This window comes from Gymnodraco acuticeps, unplaced genomic scaffold (assembly GCF_902827175.1).
Source record: "Gymnodraco acuticeps unplaced genomic scaffold, fGymAcu1.1, whole genome shotgun sequence".
In the NCBI taxonomy this organism is placed as follows: domain Eukaryota; kingdom Metazoa; phylum Chordata; class Actinopteri; order Perciformes; family Bathydraconidae; genus Gymnodraco; species Gymnodraco acuticeps.
Genome location: NW_022990118.1, coordinates 336,373 through 356,423, shown reverse-complemented (window position 1 = coordinate 356,423; position 20,051 = coordinate 336,373). Strand labels below are relative to the sequence as shown.

Below are 20,051 nucleotides of genomic sequence, written 5' to 3'. Positions count from 1 at the left end.
CACCTTCACATTTAAAAAAAAAGGTGCAATGTGTGACACCTGGCCACATGATACAAATATAAGGGCCAGAACTTGACCCAGTCCGTGCAATAAAAGTATGCACTCAGTTATTTCATAAAAGAGTTGTCGCACACTCTATCTGGTGTTGTTGTTTCTTCTATAAATGTAATTCTGCCTTAAAGAAAATACATTTAAAAAAAGACCTAAGCACTGCTAGGGCCCAGAACAATATTCATGTTGTTATATGTTCACACTGTGAATTACCTTTTTGAACTATGAGCAGATTAAGTAACCTGAATGGAACTTAATTACTGTTTTGTCATTTATGATTACTTTATTACTTCCAACACAGCCCTGGAGTTGGGACAATCACTTATCTATCTTTGGACTAAGACAAAGTTCATGGTGACTAGTACTACATCTATAATAAAAAGATAACAGATGATAAACAAACTACAACTGTGCTTGTTAAAACCACTACAGACACAGAAGCAGTTTTAAGAGGTGTTCATACTGGATGAGATGCAATATTTCGCTCGTCGCTTTACATGTAAAGTCAATGTAAAGATGTTGATAGACGGTTCACTCTAGGAGTGACGTTTTTACAGATCTGGAACATTAACTTAAAAACATCATACTGTCTACACTTTAATTACAGGATGCAGCACAAAATACGTAAATAGGTTTGACGTTTCATTGAGAAGCAAGTGGAAGTCAGACACAGAATATTTATTGGAAGTTACGGCAGGAGAATTGACAAAGACATTCGCTGCAGCAATAAAAGTGACACAGCTCCTGCCTGAACACATCTGAAGCTTTCTCACCCAGTCCCAAGTATTTATCTAGTTCTAGATACAACTATTCTCACACTCCCTGAAGCAATGTCACTGCTGTGAAGTCCCATCAAATTGTGAGTGTTTCAGCACTTAAAAGTTCACTTGATTCGTATTTGATCAGCACTGATCAAATACGAATCAAGTGAACTTTTAAGCCGTCACATTTTGTCAGAAAATGTTTCTAGTAAACCTTTGAGTTGCAAAATGAGAACGTAAGAGTTGAAAAGGGTCGAGCCTAAACACCCCGCCAACTAGACAAAGAAAGAATGGAACTGGATAATGTTAAGGATGGATCATTTCAATGTAACAATGGGGAAATCAGAAACATCCATACCTGCCAATCCATTGCAGGATATGAGTCCAGCAGAACTAGCAATGCTGACAAGATGGCCGTGATTGTTGGCAATCATGGCGGGAAGGAAGGCCTTGTAGGTCTGAGCAGAGAGAGACACAAATGAAGCATGATATAGAGACCTGAACAGGGTTTGATTGTAGAGCTCAGAGGACAATTGACTTTCACAGTACATCACTTAAATACAGGAGTATTTTTGATAAATCAAAATTCAATTCAATGCTTCAACGTTGAACTTTTAACTGGATCTTTGGGTCTTCATGAAGAGAGGAAATGTGCTTATTGAAGTCACATGACCTAACTCTAGAATTTCAGTTATGTGATATGTAGTCGTGGAAGAAACAAATGAGTGGAACAAACTTTAACGCTTAACTGGATTTAATCTTTCTGAAATGTATTGATGATTCAATCAAATGTAATTGTATAGTATATTGTGTTGGAGTTCCTTGCCCTGCCTACATTTAGAACATTATTAGAAAGAAATGCTAAATGATTAAAAAAATTAATATATCTCTACAATATTGACTGATCTGTCTCTTCATCATCAATCAGGTTAAGTCTCTGTAAGAAATAATTTGGACCCAGAGGTAAACTGTGTGTGTATGTTGTGTCTGACTGACCCAGAAGTGAGCCATGGTGTTGACCTCCATCGTCTTCTCAATCAGGGAATCAGGAGCATCCATGAACTTCTTCCCCGTCACAATCCCAGCATTGTTCACCAGAATGCTGACGTCTCCCACCTCCCGCTTCACCTGCATGCAGCAAAGTAGGTCAGTGATCCTATTTTGTAAAAATATACTTTCAAAGATTAGGATTAATATTAAAATTAATTTGTATTAATCCCAGAGGGGAAATTCAGTCCCATGCATAAAGAAATTCCAGATATGATACATTTGTCTCGTAATATTACCAGGCAAAAGGCTGTTGAGACCCTGAGTAAATCACCATTCCAGGAATGACATTGTTTACATCACGGTTCTCAAAATGTGGGGACACAGACCCTTTACAAGGAGAACATGTTTCCATGATTAATTCTACTGATTAAAGACATGCTTACTACCATTTGTACTCTGAGTTGTCCCTTGAATATTTTGTATTCCAAAACTTCGCAACCTAAATACCAAGACCTGACAAAGAGAAACATACTTTACAACTTTAATAAAGATGAAGATATACCTTATTAATCCCAGGAGAAATTACTTTTACCACTCACATTAAACACACTGGTTGATATACATGAGCACACAGAACCACATGCAGGACAGGAGAGGGAGAGTGAGGGGCTGGCTGCCTGAACACATCTGAAGCTGGCACTGGCTGTGTGCCTGCGCCCAGAGCAGTTGGGGGTTCCGTGCCTCATCAGGTACCAGCCTGGTACCTTGTACGATCAGGACGTGAACCAGGAACCATTCGGTTCAAAGGCCAAGTCCCTACAGTCTGAGCCACTGCCGCCGTAAAATGTGGTCTCCTGTTCCCATTCTAATCAAAAAAACTATTTTCATATTTTCTCAATTTAGCTAGTTTGGGCTTAATGTCACTTAAAAAAACGGTTTTATGTTCAACAGCTAGCTACCAGACTAACAATCTACGACAAGAAGCAGCCAAATACTAATAATCCATGCTAAACAGCAGCTGGCTAATAATCCATGCTAAACAGCAGCTATATAATTGATAATGACCTTACTATTTTAATGATATGAATGAAAGGTTATTCGGAAACTGTGATGCTACTCGTTGCTCATCACAAGCTGCAGAGAGGATTTTAACCAATACATTTTGATGTGTTCTCCAGTGAGTCACAGAGCTAACATGAAGTTAGTGGCAGCTGACAGGACCTGCCTCTGCTGACGTCTGTCATTCTAACAATGGCTTTGTCTCTGACTTGTAGCCTGATCTAAGATTAGCTCTTCTCCTGACCCCAGCAGTTACTACTTCACAAAGTGGTGAGAAGAGGTGTCTGCTTGACACTGACAAGGTATTTTACACCTGACAGATAAAGACATGTGGTGTGCTGAGGAATAACTTTATTAGTTTTCTGTCTTGCTAAATGTTTGACTTAATCATTGTGAATTTATTAAATTATCATCTGGTGAATAGGTGCTGTGTTGTCAGTGTTTCTGTTGTTAGTTCTATTATATAAAGCACTGGTTTTCATGTCTCCCTACAGCTCAGATACATTATTCTTATTAAGCCAATCCAGATGTTCTATTAATTATCCTGAGTTACAACATTGCTTCCTGCTTTGGAGCAATGTCTCAACAGCTCAAGGTGGGCTGAATTTTAAGGTGGACATGATATTGTCTTTTGAAAGAGTGGAGGCACATGGGCATAGCTGGTCCACTTGCTAGCTTGGGGAAAAGAGAGCCCATAATGGCCATTTATACATTGCACAAAGTTCCCGGGCTACTTAGTAGATATTTCCATCCAAATACATCTTGTCAGGTCCATTACCAAGTTGATGATACACTATTATATGTTACAACAATACTTGTTTAGCCATATTATGCTCTTTGAGTTTTCCTTTCCTGTGTAGGGTGTTATACAGGTGCATCTCAATACATTTGAATATCGTGGAAAATGTAATTGATTTCATTAATTCAATTCAAAAAGTGAAACTCATATATTGTATGGATTCATTACACACAAAGTGAAATATTTCAAGGCTTTATTTGTTTTTAATCTTAATGATTATGGCTTGCAGCTAATGAAAACCCCAAAATCAGTATCACAGAAAATTTGAATCTTGTGAAAAAGTTCAATATTGTAGACTCACGGCGTCACACTCTAATCAGCTAATGAACTCAAACCACCTGCGAAGGTTTCCTGAGCCTTTAAATGGTCTCTCAATCTGGTTCAGTGGGCTTCACAATCATGGGGAAGACTGCTGACTTGACAGTTGTCCAGAAGACAGTCATTGACGCCCTCCACAAGGAGGGTAAGCCTCAAAAGGTCATTGCTAAAGAAGCTGGCTGTTCACAGTGTGCTGTATCCAAGCATATTCATAGAAAGTTGAGAGGAAGGAAAAAGTGTGGTAGGAAAAGGTGCACAAGCAACAGGGATAACCACAGCCTTGAGAGGATTGTCAAGCAAAGGCCATTAAAACATTTGGGGGAGCTTCACAAGGAGTGGACTGAGGCTGGAGTCAGTACATCAAAAGCCACCACGCACAGACGTATCCAGGACATGGGCTAACTGTCGCATTCCTCGTGTCCAGCCACTCCTGAACCAGAGACAACGTCTGTCACATACTATTCTTGTCTGTCACATAAGTGGCGCAACCGATGCGGTATTGTGCTAAGGGGAAATAATTTTGACCGGAGAGATTTAGATTTGCCGGTCTTCAGCATATTTTACCAGTCAAAGTCCGGTAATTACCGGCTAACGAAAACTCTGAGTCCAGTGTGAAGTCTCCACAGTCAGTGATGATTTGGGGAGCCATGTCACCTGCTGCTGTTGGTCCACTGTGTTTTCTCAAGTCCAAAGTTAACGCAGCCATCTACCAGGACATTTTAGAGCACTTCATGCTTCCTTCTTCTGACAAGCTTTATGGAGATGCTGATTTCATTTTCCAGCAGGATTGGCACCTGCCCACACTGCCAACAGTACTAAGACCTGGCTTAGCGACCATGGAATTACTGTGCTTGATTGGCCAGCAAACTTTCCTGACCTGAACCCTATAGAGCAGTGGTTCTCAACCTTTTTACACCAAGTACCACCTGAGAAAATAGTTGGCTCTCCAAGTACCACCATATGACCAATGTTAAAATACAGTCTATGCAGGACTCGGAGGCATATTTATTCATAATAACATTATTTATTGTCAGCCACAGCTACATGTACAAAGGGCAGTCCCTCTCTCTCTCTCACCACAAGTGAGAATATAAAGAACCAAATAATAACTTATTCTCACACAACAAATGACAACTGTACACACATGTCATTTCCTATACCAAAGTTTGAATGTAGGCCTCCTGCAACAACCTACATTGTAACAGAAAAATGTCCTATTGGGAATTCAGTTCCACAACAATAATGAAAGCCTCCAGGAGCAGATGAGCCTAAGGGCTAATAGCTCATCTTCAGTCTGCTGATGTTTGCTATTGCCATTTCTGTGGTGGCAAAGTAAAAAAACAATTAAGGACAATTAAGTGTGTGCTTTTCAGCTTTTGACCTCAGTCACAGCCTTCTCTGACCCGGACCGAGTTTACCGATTTGCACGTCAGGACTGCTACGGGCCTCCACCAGAGTTTCCTCTGGCTTCGCCCTGCCCAGGCATAGTTCACCATCTTTCGGGTCCTATCGCAGGCGCTCACGCTCCACCTCCCCGACGGTGCAGGCGAGACGGGCCGGTGGTGCGCCCAGCCCCGCGGGGCCGGGTACCACAGGTTGAGAACCACTGCTAAAGAGAATCTATGGCGTATTGTCAAGAGGAAGATGAGAGACACAAGACCCAACAATGCAGACGAGCTGCCAGGGAGGCATGTGGTGCACGTAACATGTAATGTAATGTAGACAAAACAACCTGGGCTTCCATCACACCTCAGCAGTGCCACAGGCTGATCGCCTCCATGCCACGCCGCATTGATGCAGTCATTCGTTCAAAAGGAGGCCCAAGTACTGAGAGCATACACATGAACATACTTTTTTTGACTGCGTTTCCATAAAAGACCCATGTATTTTACAGAATGAAGATGCTACCAAAGTAAGCTGCCAATTCATGCATGCATGGTTGCCCATCTGTTTATTCTCCGCGGTGGATTTAGCAGCAGAGGTGGGGAGAGAGGCAGGGGCCAGGGCTCTGGCTCCCTCCCAGAGGCAAGTGTGTGCTCCCGCTGTAAATCTCCCCGGTAGTCCACCAGCAGATGAAAAACACCCACCTCTCCGCCTCTTCCAAGGGACGAGGGAACCGTGCGGCAGTTTCCGTTAGAATATTTTTCCGCCGGTCAACGTGTCCGTTAAAGTATAAATCTTCCGGACAAAATTATAAAAGTGCCGGTCAAAGGTGTTCTTTGTTATTTATTGAGCTTTAAAACAAATGAATAATGACTCTATATAATAATATAAGAATAATATACGGAGTCTCTCTTTTCCTCCCCTTCTCCTGACAGCCCGTCAGTATTTTTTGCAGAAAACGTCACTTGCACACTTTTGGCTGTCTGTGAAGACCAAGTTGCCCCACCTCGCCAAAAAGGCTGTAAAAGTGCTCATTCCCTTCACCTCCACCTACCTGTGTGAGTGCGGGTTTTCCGCATTGACTTTGATCAAAAGCAAGTACCGGTCAAGCAGGGGCGGATCTACCGGGGTGGCATGGGGTGGCAACTGTCACCCTAAAAATAGCCTTGCCACCCCAGCTGCCACCCAGTTGGCATCTTTATTTTTAAAGAAAAGTTGTGGCTCATCGGACATTTATGAGATTAAATCCCAAATGTCCGAGTGCAAGTGAATGCAGCACAAGACGCGAGCCTTGTAACCCCTCCCCCGGCCCTGGCGCGAGCGAGGAAATGTGATTGGCGGTATTTGCGGTCTACAATGACAGAGCACAGACTGTCAAGTTTGGCTGTACTCAGCATTGAATCAAAACCAGTGGCGAGCCGTCAGGGCTCTCTAGGCCCTATGTGAGGGCCTAAGATATTCTAAAAAATAATATTTGAAAACGTAAAAAAAACAAAAAAAATGTAATATTTTTTTTTTGTTACATTTTTCATTAGTTTTACCAAAATAACTATTTAATTGTATTTAAAATAAGATTTCCAAATAAATAAATCCTTCGAATCTGCCTGTTCAGTTTCTGTTGGAATGTGAAGGATTAAATGCCGTCTCTGCGAGTTACTGTGAAGACGGGAGAGCTTGTTGGTCCCTCTCTACATTCACAGAGGGCCAGCTATAGTAACTCAACGAGAGAGTAATGTCAAATGACAGTACAATTAACCAATCAGTTCCGCCCGCTGTGAAGTCTATGCAGTGGTGGTGCAGTGACGCGTCCTAAAACCCGGAAGAAAGCTGCGCTCGGATTCCCTTGACAGAAAGCAATAGAGTGGCAAAGTCACGCCCATCTACTTCCGGTCCATGGGACCTTATTTCGTAAAAATAATGTATTGATGTCAATGGAGAGAGAAAACTTGTCTTTCAATCCCGTTTGAATTGTGCCACGAATTACACATATGATGTTTGTCAATCTTAAAAAATAATTTCCATGTCAAAAAAGTCAGTTTGTCGTAAAACTGTTGAAATATAAGACTATGAAAAATACGCAACTAGAAAGACTACAAATCCCAGAGTCGCGTAAGTGATGTCACAATTGTTTTCCTCCACTAAGAGATAGCTAAGATCAGCGTCATATAAATATAATCTATCTATATGGCGCTGGCTAAGATAAGATAACTTTAACAAGATGCCTGTGTGCTTAGTACCAGGTTGTTATCTTACCAGCAATGGGTCTTGCTCGTTCTTTCGCTTCCCGTCTGATGAAAGGACCAGGAGTGGCTGGATCAAGTTAGCTACTTAGCTAGTAGATAGCACGTTAGTTAGCATTACAGCCTTGTCATTTTTATTAGCCTTAATATGAAGTAACATTAAGTAACCCAAAATGTTAAACAGTAAGAGTATTAGTCATATTTCGTGAACCCTTTGAAGAGTACTGTCACACCGGTGTGATCATTCTATAATACACAATTTAAGCCCGGGGGAGAAATGCTAACGCTAGCATCGGCGATCGCCGAACTTTCCTACTTCATGCTATCTGCACAAATGGTTGACATTAAACATTAAAAAGACCAGGCAGTTCAGAGAGAATCAAAGGAAGGCAGGCAGGCAGGCAGCTTTGCATGACATTCTTCTGGACGTGTTTCATTGTGGAGATCGTGAGGGTAGTCAATCGTTTTGTTGACAAGACAGTAGTGACGGCCATCTTGGTGACGTGTGTTGTTCTGCGAGACCAGAGATTCATTGAGCGTGTTACACAGTTTTACGACACATTTTAATTTTTTTGACTGGCAAAATGATCTTTTAAATTGACAAACATCATATGTGTAATTCGTGGCACAATTCAAACGGGATCGAAAGATAATCTTTCTCTCTCCATTGACTTCAATACATCATTTTTCGAAATAAGGTCCCATGGAGGTCCACTGGAAGGGGAGGGACTTCGCCACTCAATGGGATTTCTCCATGGGATTTTGCAAATAAGGTCTGTGGAAAACGAACCTGTTAGATAAATGCACGTTGTGTTCAGCCGGATAATATCCACATGTCTATCCTACTTTTATTGTTTTCGAACCATAAATCTAATCGATAGATTTCTGATCGATAGATTTATGATTAGCATAAGTTCGTTCATGATGGCTCACTTCAGTGATAGTGATGACATCGTTTGCAAAATTATTAACCGAGTCATTTTCAAGATTGAGTTCCAATGATAAACTGGAGTGGCAAAGGATCAGCTGCATGACCCGCCATCAAGTGCTTCATCCAAAAGGACAGGAGGATGGACTTTGTGTTTAAGTGATTTGATCATCAAAGGTAGGCCTAAGTCATTTTCAATGTGGGCTGCCGTGCCGACTTCATTCATTTGTAATTGTTACTTGGCTGTAAGGGAGCTTGTCATGATAGGTGTTTATATAAATGGTGTTGTTTTGTGTGGTAGAGGGTCGCTGTCATTGATGCGTTTTGCACCCCGGGCCGCTGTTTTGATATTCCGCTGAAGTATACGCTGTGACGTAATATCTCTTCTTTTTTTTCGTCAAGGGGGGGGTCAGAGGGCCTAGGTATAAAAGTCAAGGCTCGCCACTGATCAAAACACACTAAAGCTTTAGAGCTTAATAAGTTTGTGAGGCGTTTTGCTGAGCAAGATGGTAATCGCTGCATTCAGCTGTTATAGGCATGCCAACTTGATGCTCTGCTCACGGATGACTCAATAAGCATACAAAACTATTAAGATGATGACCGTACGTGTAAAAAAATGTTTTTCTTTGTGGGGGTCTGCCCCCAAAAAACTGTTTTAAGTCCTGAGAAAGTCAAATAAGACGGTGTGTAAAACTACACTGCCCAGCCAAAGAAAAGTAACCACTTTGATTTAACTAGGCCAGTAGGTAAGGGCATTCCACTGGATAATAATACCCCTGCATTATAGCAATAACAACAACAACAATAATAATAATAATAATAATAATAATAATAATTGGGAGGGGGGGGGGGGCGCGGCTGTTCTTATGTTCTCTGAGGGGAGTCTCACCTTCCCACACTTTGAAAACCCCTGGTCTATATGATAGAGAACTGTAGCGGATACGACCCGTTTCGTCTACGTGTAACTGCAGCCTTAGTCAAAACACTGAATGTTTACACAACACTCATCCCTGCCCTAGTTTAAAGACACACACTCACACATGTGAGAAAACAACAGGGGAGTAGGAGCCTGACGCCATAGGTTAAAATGGGTTTATTATAACTAACAGGTGTTAGCTAACTTGAAGCAACAACAATGCATATTCCATAGCCTTGTTGCTAATTGGATTGGGTTGCTAGACTAATAGTAGCTAAGTAGTTAATCTTAGTTTTTGCCATTCATCTAGGTAACATGATGTGGAAAGCATAGTGGAGGACAATGATGAAGTGGAGTGAGAGGGGCAATATGGTGAGAATGCCAGACTACAGAGTCACTTTAAACAGCTGCTTGGAAATCATTATGAAATAAGAGAGATGAGCTCATTGCAGATGAGCTACGGATTACTCCCAGACACATTCCCACATGTAAACCCACTGCAGTGGTTAGCATGTAATAAGGGAATATATAATACCTGTCTAGCCAGGTTTTACAAAAGCTACCAGCATTTGTCGTCCAAAAACAAAAGCGTTGTTATCGCTCAAATGACGAAAAGGACAAGGACATCTCTCTGTTGGAGGGGCAAAGGAGCCTGGTAGGATTATTTTCGGAGTATTGAAGATTGTTTCCCCGACATCGGCCTCTTTTCAGCTTTTCGTATCTTGGACCGACTGTGCCTGCCACAGGACAACACAGAACGTGCACGATTCGGACGCGATGAACGGTGGAGCACGCGCGTGAACTGTGGTCAAATGAAGAGCCGTTTGGGAGCAGAACGAGGTGGCTCTTCTTAGTGAGCCGAGTCAAATGATCCGGCTCACTAAAAAGAGCCGGAATTCCCATCACTAACGTAAAGAGATAGTATCTTTAAGGGACGGCTCAATTCAAGTAACGTGACACGACGTGACGTCATGGACTCACCACACTAACACCATCACCAAAAGAGCTCGACAGCGGCTCTTCTTCCTCTGCAGGCTGAGGAGGTTCAACATGGACTCCAGGATACTCTGCAACTTCTACAGGTGCTCCATAGAGAGGATCCTGACCTTCTACAGGTGCTCCATAGAGAGGATCCTGACCTTCTACAGGTGCTCCATAGAGAGCATCCTGACCTTCTACAGATGCACCATAGAGAGCATCCTGACCTTCTACAGGTGCTCCATAGAGAGCATCCTGACCTTCTACAGGTGCTCCATAGAGAGGATCCTGACCTTCTACAGGTGCACCATAGAGAGGATCCTGACCTTCTACAGGTGCTCCATAGAGAGTATCCTGACCTTCTACAGGTGCTCCATAGAGAGTATCCTGACCTTCTACAGGTGCTCCATAGAGAGCATCCTGACCTTCTACAGGTCCTCCATAGAGAGGATCCTGACCTTCTACAGGTGCACCATAGAGAGGATCCTGACTTCTACAGGTGCTCCATAGAGAGGCATCCTGACCTTCTACAGGTGCTCCATAGAGAGATCCTGACCTTCTACAGGTGCTCCATAGAGAGGATCCTGACCTTCTACAGGTGCACCATAGAGAGGATCCTGACCTTCTACAGGTGCTCCATAGAGAGCATCCTGACCTTCTACAGGTGCACCATAGAGAGGATCCTCACCTTCTACAGGTGCACCATAGAGAGCATCCTGATCTTCTACAGGTGCACCATAGAGAGCATCCTGACCTTCTACAGGTGCTCCATAGAGAGGATCCTGACCTTCTACAGGTGCACCATAGAGAGCATCCTGATCTTCTACAGGTGCACCATAGAGAGGATCCTGACCTTCTACAGGTGCTCCATAGAGAGGATCCTGACCTTCTACAGGTGCACCATAGAGAGCATCCTGATCTTCTACAGGTGCTCCATAGAGAGGATCCTGACCTTCTACAGGTGCACCATAGAGAGGATCCTGACCTTCTACAGGTGCTCCATATAGAGGATCCTGACTGGCTGCATCACGGCCTGGTACGGCAGCTGCACACTGTGAAAACTGCACAGCACATCACCAGGACGGAGCTGCCCTCCATGGAGGACCTTCACTCCCAGCGGCTCAGGAAGAAAGCCCTCAGGATTATAAATGACCCCCCATCACCCCAGCCACAAACTGTTCAGTCTGCTGCCGTCTGGCAGGTGGTACCGCAGCATCCGGACTAAAACCACCAGACTCAGGGACAGTTTCATCCCACAGGCCATAAGACTGTTAAACACCTGAACTTTGAAACAACATCCATAACATTAAACTGGCTGCTACTTAGAAATGATTTATCTAACATATCATATTCCAATAACTTGTATAAACTCTTATTTCACTATTTCACTATTTTTCTTTTTGTATTGACTATTTACTTGCACTATTTGTTCTGTTTTATTGTGTTGCACTGTTGGAGCAGCCTGGGACCTAAGATTTGCATTGTCATAACTACACTGTAGCTATGTACGTATGACCAATAAAAGCCTTGAACCTTGAATACATGTTTTGACAACTAGTGCAGAAACTGTGTTACGCAGCTGCAAAGCGAGAGTAACAATAGCTTTACTATTCTCTTTCCAATTATAACTAGTATTAAACATGGCACAGGTCCAAATTGCACCTATGGGGTTACCAAAAACAGCCCTTGAGATTGTAAATGTTCTCTTGTGCAAATAAAAGTGTACAATTATTTGTGCGTCCCCAGTTTAAATGACGCCTATGGCTACCAGCACCGACAAGTTTCAACGCTGGCCAAGAAGAAGACAGGGTGGACATTATGAGGGAGCAGGATGATGACAGCCAGTAATGTGTTATTGATCAACACAGCAGACTTATTGATGTTGTAAGCTCCCACCACTGTGTGTGTGTGTGTGTGTGTGTGTGTGTGTGTGTGTGTGTGTGTGTGTGTGTGTGTGTGTGTGTGTGTGTGTGTGTGTGTGTGTGTGTGTGTGTGTGTGTGTGTGTGTGTGTCTCATAGCAGAGTATGCTTTCTGCTTCATCATTAGAATATTTAGTAGGGGTAACGGTTCACAAACATTTCGGTTTGGTACGTACCTCGGTTTTTAGGTCACGGGCACACGGTTCGGTTCGGTACGTTTTCGGTACAGCAGAAAAAATTATCACAAAACATAAAATGTTTTTTGGGGGTTTTAATTATTATTAAACTGTGAATAATGTATTCACTCGAATAAATACAAAATATAATAAAATAAACATTAAGGTGCAGCTTTTCGATGAACTGAAATAATCTGTATTTGAACTGTACTAGTACCTAAGCAGCCAGCTTGACATTAGGACTTGCTTCTCATTGTATTTTCATGTTGTTTAAAGAAAGATGAACTTGTCCACATTGCTTGCCGAAAGGGCAGATCTGCTGGCACTAACAATGTCTCCTGCTGTGGAGAACACCCTCTCTCTAGGGACAGAGGTAGCAGATACAGCCAGGTAGCGCTTTGCTAACATGGCAACATAAGGATATTTGGTGTTTGTAATAGCTTTGGCTCGGTCTGAACTCTCTGCGAGTGGTGGAGGTTTAAATGCTAGTGGGAGTTGGGTTTGCACTTCAGTCTTTTTTCTTTTGGTACCGGTGATATTCACGTTCGGGTGATGCCTTTTCAAATGAGTGTGCAAGTTTGATGTATTGCCAGCCGCGTAACCAATTGTAGTTGAACAATGCCGACAAGCAGCTTTGGTTCGGTCCACCTGTCTTTGTCCGTCATCCTTGTACGTAACTGAGAAACCAAAATGTTCCCAAACCGGAGACTTCAATGATGCTGGAGGATTTTCGAGCTCAACTTGATCTGCGTTCGCCATTTCGACAGTTCCTCAAATGACTGACTACATTTGAACGCATCCCTGTGACCAGCTCTCATAGTATGCCTCTCGTCCAATGAAATGACTTGGTCGCTCTATGACGCGTTGAACCCAATGTGAGCAAATTACTCTGAATGCTGCGACCTAGCACCTGAGATTACTTCCAAGAAGTTGTTCACGTTCTCAATTTTTTACGTTTAACGTTATATTCGTTATATTCGTTCGGTACACACGTGTACCGAATATTTTCGGTACGAATACGTATACCGTTACACCCCTAATATTTATTGTTACCTACTGTAGTATGTCCTCCCTTTTTAACAACTTGTCTACTTAAAAGAGGCCCCATTCTGCTTTATCTGTGGATATGTTGCTATCAAATCAAATAGACCCTCTGTCCTTAGACCCTCACATCGTACAAGGAAAAAATTCCGGAGAAAACCCACAGTTTAAAGGGAAAATGGGAGAAACCTCAGGGAGAGCAACAGAGGAGGGATCCCTCTCCCAGGACGGACAGACGTGCAATAGATGCCGTGTGTAAATCCAAGAGATAATACATTTTACAGCATATAGACCGAATGTTAGGAGATGCATGTGTCTGTAATAAGAAGATGAAACCACGAGGATGTCAGCTACAACTGCTATGACGTTTGTATTCATAAAATAAAGTATTTATGAAATGATATTGCTAACAATGGGTAACCCGAGATGACTGCTACTGGAACTGGGGTGTGACTTATTCCCAGTTCCGACCCCGACTTCCAGTGTAAATACAATAGTCTTCAGGAACCTTACCTGGTCTGCCACTCTGTAAACCTCGTTCTTGTTGCTGCAGTCACACACATAGTAGTGCACTCTGCTGGCTCCGCTCTCTTTAGCCAGCCTGGCCGTTTCCTTCATCCCCTCCTGGTTAATATCCCACAACACCAGCACAGTGTTGAGAGCCGCAAACTCCTGAGCCATGAGGCGACCGATCCCACTGCCCGCCCCAGAGATCAGGACCACCTCTCCTTCTATGTTCTTCCTCTTCCTGGGCACAAACAGGTGGACGAAGGCCTCCAGATTGTACCAGATGGACATCAGGAGGACTTGGAGGGTTTCCAGGATGAAATTCATGATGGATCTAAGAAGGAAAATACAGAGAACATGCATTACATAATGAGATAGCAGGCTAAACCCAAGTCCAAGGTTTAGATATTTGCATTACGTTAAAGGTCCCATGTCATGCTTTTCTGGTTATTACCCGTCCCCTTGTGTGTTATGTAGCTTTTTCTGCATGTAAACGGTCTGCAGAGTCACAAACCCTCAACGTACACCCTGTAGGGAGTACAACTAACACAGAAAAGACGTGTCTATGCTGCCCCAGAACGCCTCGTTGGACATTTTTATTTTTCCATTTTTATCTTCCGGGGCATATTGACGTAACTACGTCCACATGGACCAATCCACGGAGCTCCGCACACACACACACACACACACACACACACACACACACAGTGTGTGCTCAGGCTGAGCTCTGCGGTGTCTCGCTGTCTCGCAGACCCCACGCAGCAACCAGGAAACCAGTAACCCAGCTCACACCGTCCGCTCCTCGAGCCTCACAGCAGCGAGCCCTGCAACGTCCCCCCAACACGGCACCCAGACCCCACGCAGCATTCTCATCTGTTTGTCATTGCTGGTGTCATTTCCTGGTTGCTAACAAACGCCATTGTAACACATAATCTCTGATGTTCCGCTGTAACGGGGGTGGACTCATCAGAAGAGAGTGGGCGAGCTGACCAATCAGAGCACAGTGGGCTCATAGGGAGGGAGGGGGGGGCAGGAGCTCCAACAAGCCGTGTAGGACAGAGAGTGAATACACTATACAGAGATGCTGTATGAGAAACCAATGTGAGTTTGGAACATTGTAAATCTATTCCAGTAGACCTCAACAATGGAATTATGATCAGTAGAAATGGCCATGACATGGGATCTTTAATGTTCACTTTTCTCTCTGAATCAATAACAGTTTGACTCCTGGGCTTTTTTGTTAGAGATCAATATGTCTGTTTTGCAGCAGAGAAACTGCCCTGTTGTGAGTTGTGGCACATACAGACAAAGATCTCTGGTCTGTGTGGTTTTCACAGGAAGTTTGAGGTAGGCAAGCACGTGTGTACTACACAGAATTAGGCAACATTTAAAGTAAAATGAGAAGAGTTAAAAGGGTTGGTTTCCAAAAGCTGGCATTATCTGAGCATTGTAGAAACACGAGCCCATATATTTTACCCCACTTGCCAGAACCTGTGAGTGCGCTCACCCTGAATGGATCAATAGATCGGCCACATGTGGGTCTCACATGGGAAACTGTGTCCTTGCGTGTCCTAAAGGGGCATTTTTTACAATCTAAATTCATTCTTAAATAGTCAACAATGCTTAAATCTAGCACCAAATCTGAAAAAAAAACAAATGACAATCCAAACATTGCTGTTGATAATGATTACCTGAACCCATATTTACATACTGTAGATCAGGGGTGTCAAACTCAAGGCCCGGGGGCCAAATCTGGCCCGAGACTCCATTTGATGTGGCCCTGCAAGAGCTTGCAAAGAATATAATAAGTTTATTATACGGTTACATGCCACTTTACAGAAGCAGGTTGCCCATAAACGACATGTCCCACAATGCATCTCGTTTTGTGACATGCGCACTGAAGAGACTTGCAATTTTTTGCCCTGGACTTCTGCTTTCAGACGTAGTTAATTACTATGTTATTATACTATCCGATAATAATCCAATTCAGAGGCAATAATGTAATTATTGTAATCATTATTTTATATATATTTATATAGTTACAACCGGCCCTTTGAGTGCAACCATGATGTTAATGTGGCCCACGATGAGTTTGACACCCCTGCTGTAGATGAAAAGAAACACTAGAAACCGGCATGTTTTTCACTTAAACATCAATTGGAATGACACAAAATAGAGCCTGGGAATAGTCCTCATTTATAACCATCCTGTTTTAAGCACTTGTACACTTTAAACTGTTGAATGTGAGGTACAAAAGACGGTCTATGTGTGTCTCTAAGGGTCAATGAGGACAGCTATTATTTAAAATGAGTAAGACATTTACTTTTTAACTAACTGGAGGTGCACGTTTGGAATTGTTGTTATGCTAATCTACGTATACATATCACTTTAGCACAAGATTTAATTATTTGCATGCTTTTTACAAATAATTTATATTCAAATTCAAATCTAAATGATGGATAATGTATTGTTTCACTTTTAAGATGAATGAAACTAAAATTCATCTCAACAAAAATTGTCTGTTTGGTATACTGTAACCACTCAGTGGTGGAAGAAGTACTCAGATCTTGAACTTGAGTACAAGTACAAGTACAGTAGAGTGTAGGAATACTCTCCTACAAGTAAAAGTCCTGCATTCAAAATGTTACTCAAGTACAAGTAGAAAAGTATTAGGATCAAAATATAGTTAAAGTACCAAAAGTAAAAGCAGTCATTTTGCAGATTGGTCCATTTCAGAATATATATATTTGTATATATAATATCGACATGTACATTTCTATTTCAACATGTATATTTTATTTATATTCTTGTTTATTTGTAGTTTTGTTTTATTGTAAAATGCCTTGTCTTTTATGCTGCTGCAACAAAAACAATTTCCCAAATTGGGATCAATAAAGTACTATCTTATCTTATCTTATATATAATATATATATGTTTTATAATGATTGATCATGAAAGTGTTCTCAAAGCTGGTAAAGGTGCAGCTAGTCTGAATGACTTTGTATACTGCAGGGTAGCTGGTGAATTTACTCCAGGTGGAACTAAAGTCTGATTCAACACTTGATTAGATTTCACATCATTCATCCACATCTGTGAAGTAACTAAAGGTATTAAATACATGTAGTGGAGTAGAAGTACACCATGTACCTCTGAACTGTAGTGGAGTAGAAGTAAAAAGTAGCAAATAATTGTAATACTCAAGTCAAGTGCAACCTGGTTATCAATGAATCACTTCAGCATAAGCTTTAGCTATTTGCAAGTTTTTTGTGTGTGGAATAATATCGCGTGCGAATTAAGACACTGGATTGTCAAAATCATGCGCTGTGTGTTCTGAAGGGTTGCCTAACACGGATAGTACACTTTCCTTTCAAATACAATACTAGTTATCACTGAGCGATAAACTAAAGACAAATAGCGACTTTTTGTAAAGAAAGCGAAAAGTGGCAGATAGGACAGAGCTTGATAAAGCGTTTAATTGACAGGAGCGTCTAACTTACCGTTATGCTGTGAGCTACCGTTAGCGAGAGTTGTGCAGGGCTCCGCGGGAGGTAAATAAGTGAGACTTTGCACACCGCACAGGCTTCCGTTACACAAACTACTCAAACGTGCCTTAACGTTATCAGGGTAAAGTTGATAAAAAAAACAGCTCGCGGGGCCGCGCACCGTGCCTGGATGTGGTGGAGCTCGGGTCGATATACTTCCTGGGAGGGTATCAGCCCTGTCTGTAGCTTCTGGAGTTAAAAACAAAGCACTTAGCGCCGTTCACATCACACAGCAGCCTCCTCACCGCCGACCAATGACGCGGTGAGCCGGATGTGCCATGTGACTGTCAGCCAATCCCCGCCCGTAGCGTCTCCTCGTCCCCGCAAGGTGTTCTGGGGCTTGAAGTGCGACAATACTTTTTATTTTATTCCTGCTAAATGTTAATTTAATAATAATAATAATACATGTTATTTATATATAGCGCTTTTCCTGGTGCCCAAAGGACACTTACATATCTAACTTCAATAACACACAGTGTGTTACGTCATGAATTAGCAAACAAGAGTAAAAGAGAAACCTCAATAGTGTATTATTTTTTTAACAAAATTATTTAACTTTACTGAATAACCTGACATTTGAAATATAGAATTGTCAATTAAAAGTGAATAAGTAATATTAATTTATGAACAAACTAAATAAAGTAAAAAACAAGCACGTACAAATAATTGCATGATGCAGGATGCCTGTGTTAATTTACACTAATACAATGTTTTTAGCTTATCAACCTGTTTTTTGTTTAGTTTAATTTTCCATTTCATAAGAAATGTTCCCACGAGGAAGTTAATGATTGTTGTCTCACAGTTTGTATTGTGCATTCATATAGCTGAATCTTTCTCTGGCCAAATAATAATAATAATACATTTATTTTGGGGGCGCCTTTCATAACACCCAAGGACACCTTACAGGGCATAGGGGCAATATAGGGAACAATTAAAACAGTGGATTTAGTGAAGTATCAGCCGGGGTAAGACAAGACAAACAACAGGAAATGGACTACAAAAAGACACAAAAGGACACAGGGTACAGTTTATAAAGAAAATGCCAGTTTGAACAGGTGGGTTTTGAGTTGGGTTTTGAATGTTGTTATGGAATCAGACTGTCGGATGTGTAGTGGCAGGGAGTTCCAGAGTCTGGGAGCCGAGCAGCTGAAAGCTCGAGCACCCATGGTTTTGAGGCGAGAGCTTGGGACGGTGAGAAGTCCTACGGACAAAGAGCGGGGGGTGCGGGAGGGGGTATACTCCTGAAGGAGGTCAGTGATGTAGATGGGGCAAGGTTATGGAGAGCTTTATAAATGAGTAGAAGGTTTTTGTAGTCAATACGGTAGCGTACAGGAAGCCAGTGTGGCTGAGTGAGAATGGGGGTGATGTGGTCGGATGAGTTGGTGCGGGTGATGATCCGGGCAGCAGAGTTCTGGATTATTTGCAGTCTATTGAGGAGCTTGATGGGAAGGCCAGTCAGAAGTGCATTGCAGTAATCAATCCGGGATGTGACGAATGAGTGGACCAGGATTTCAGTGCTGGGACAGAGATGAGCGGAGTCTGGAGATGTTCCGAAGATGAAAGAAGGCGGTACGGGTGATGTTTTTTATGTGTGGTGCGAATGAGAGGGAGCCGTCCAGAATTACACCGAGGTTTTTCATGGGCAGCGAATGGTATGGGGAAGCCGTCGATGGTGATGTTTGGTGCTGGGATGTTATGTGACTTGGTGAGGGGGGATTTGGAGCCGATGAGCAGGGCCTCAGTTTTGCTACTGTTGAGTTCCTGCTCATCCAGTTCCTGATGTCCTCAAGGCAGGTATGATGAGAACCAGGAGAGTGCAACACCAGTGATCCCAATGCCAGCCAGGCGGTACAAACATATACTTAAGGCTTTGTGTGTGAAGACATTTAGTTTCCCTCAAAACGTGGCTGTCACTTTGTTTGAGAGGGGCCCTCATTTTCCATGAGGCTGAGCATGAACAAAAACATAAATTTAAAAAAAGAATCAGCAGGCAAAACCGTTGTTTTCTATCAATAATATAAATTGGTCAATAAATCTTCCCATGGTTCATTATTATTGAACATTCAAAGTGCTTATAGTTGCGTGTGTCACAGGGATGTTCAGCGATAGGTCTGTAATATGTCTGTCAGTGAATGTGAGTGAGTGGACTAGTTTGTTCTGCCATGACTTTTGATCAGATGCTTAGTTTAGATAACCGGCCAACAGCCTAAACAAATGATATGATTGTAGGAAACTGAAATCAGCCTGTGTGGTCGGGCCTTAATACTTTGGACTACAATGAATTTGCCTATTGTCTTGCTGTGTTTTAACCCCTTGGTTACCTAAATAAGCATTCATGCATTTCTTTATATTCATGGAGTTACTGTCACATTTATATGAAAACATTAGGCATTGTGAGTGTGAGAGGGAGCTACAGTTTAGCCTGTAAACACAGATTGCTGG

General features: G+C 42.3%; 1 protein-coding gene across 1 annotated transcript in view; it reads right to left on the bottom strand.

Annotated features, from left to right (window-relative positions):
* LOC117546361 (epidermal retinol dehydrogenase 2-like) overlaps window positions 1-17,860 on the bottom strand; it is a 71,335-nt gene extending 53,475 nt beyond the window's left edge. The window contains exons 1-4 of the mRNA XM_034216571.1: window positions 17,565-17,860; window positions 14,074-14,401; window positions 1,809-1,940; window positions 1,171-1,270 (exon numbers count right to left, since the gene is read on the bottom strand). Coding sequence (XP_034072462.1) covers window positions 1,171-1,270; window positions 1,809-1,940; window positions 14,074-14,394 — 553 coding nt within the window. The 5' untranslated portion in view covers window positions 14,395-14,401; window positions 17,565-17,860. The remainder of the gene's footprint in view (window positions 1-1,170; window positions 1,271-1,808; window positions 1,941-14,073; window positions 14,402-17,564) is intronic.
* Window positions 17,861-20,051: the final 2,191 nt, after the last annotated feature.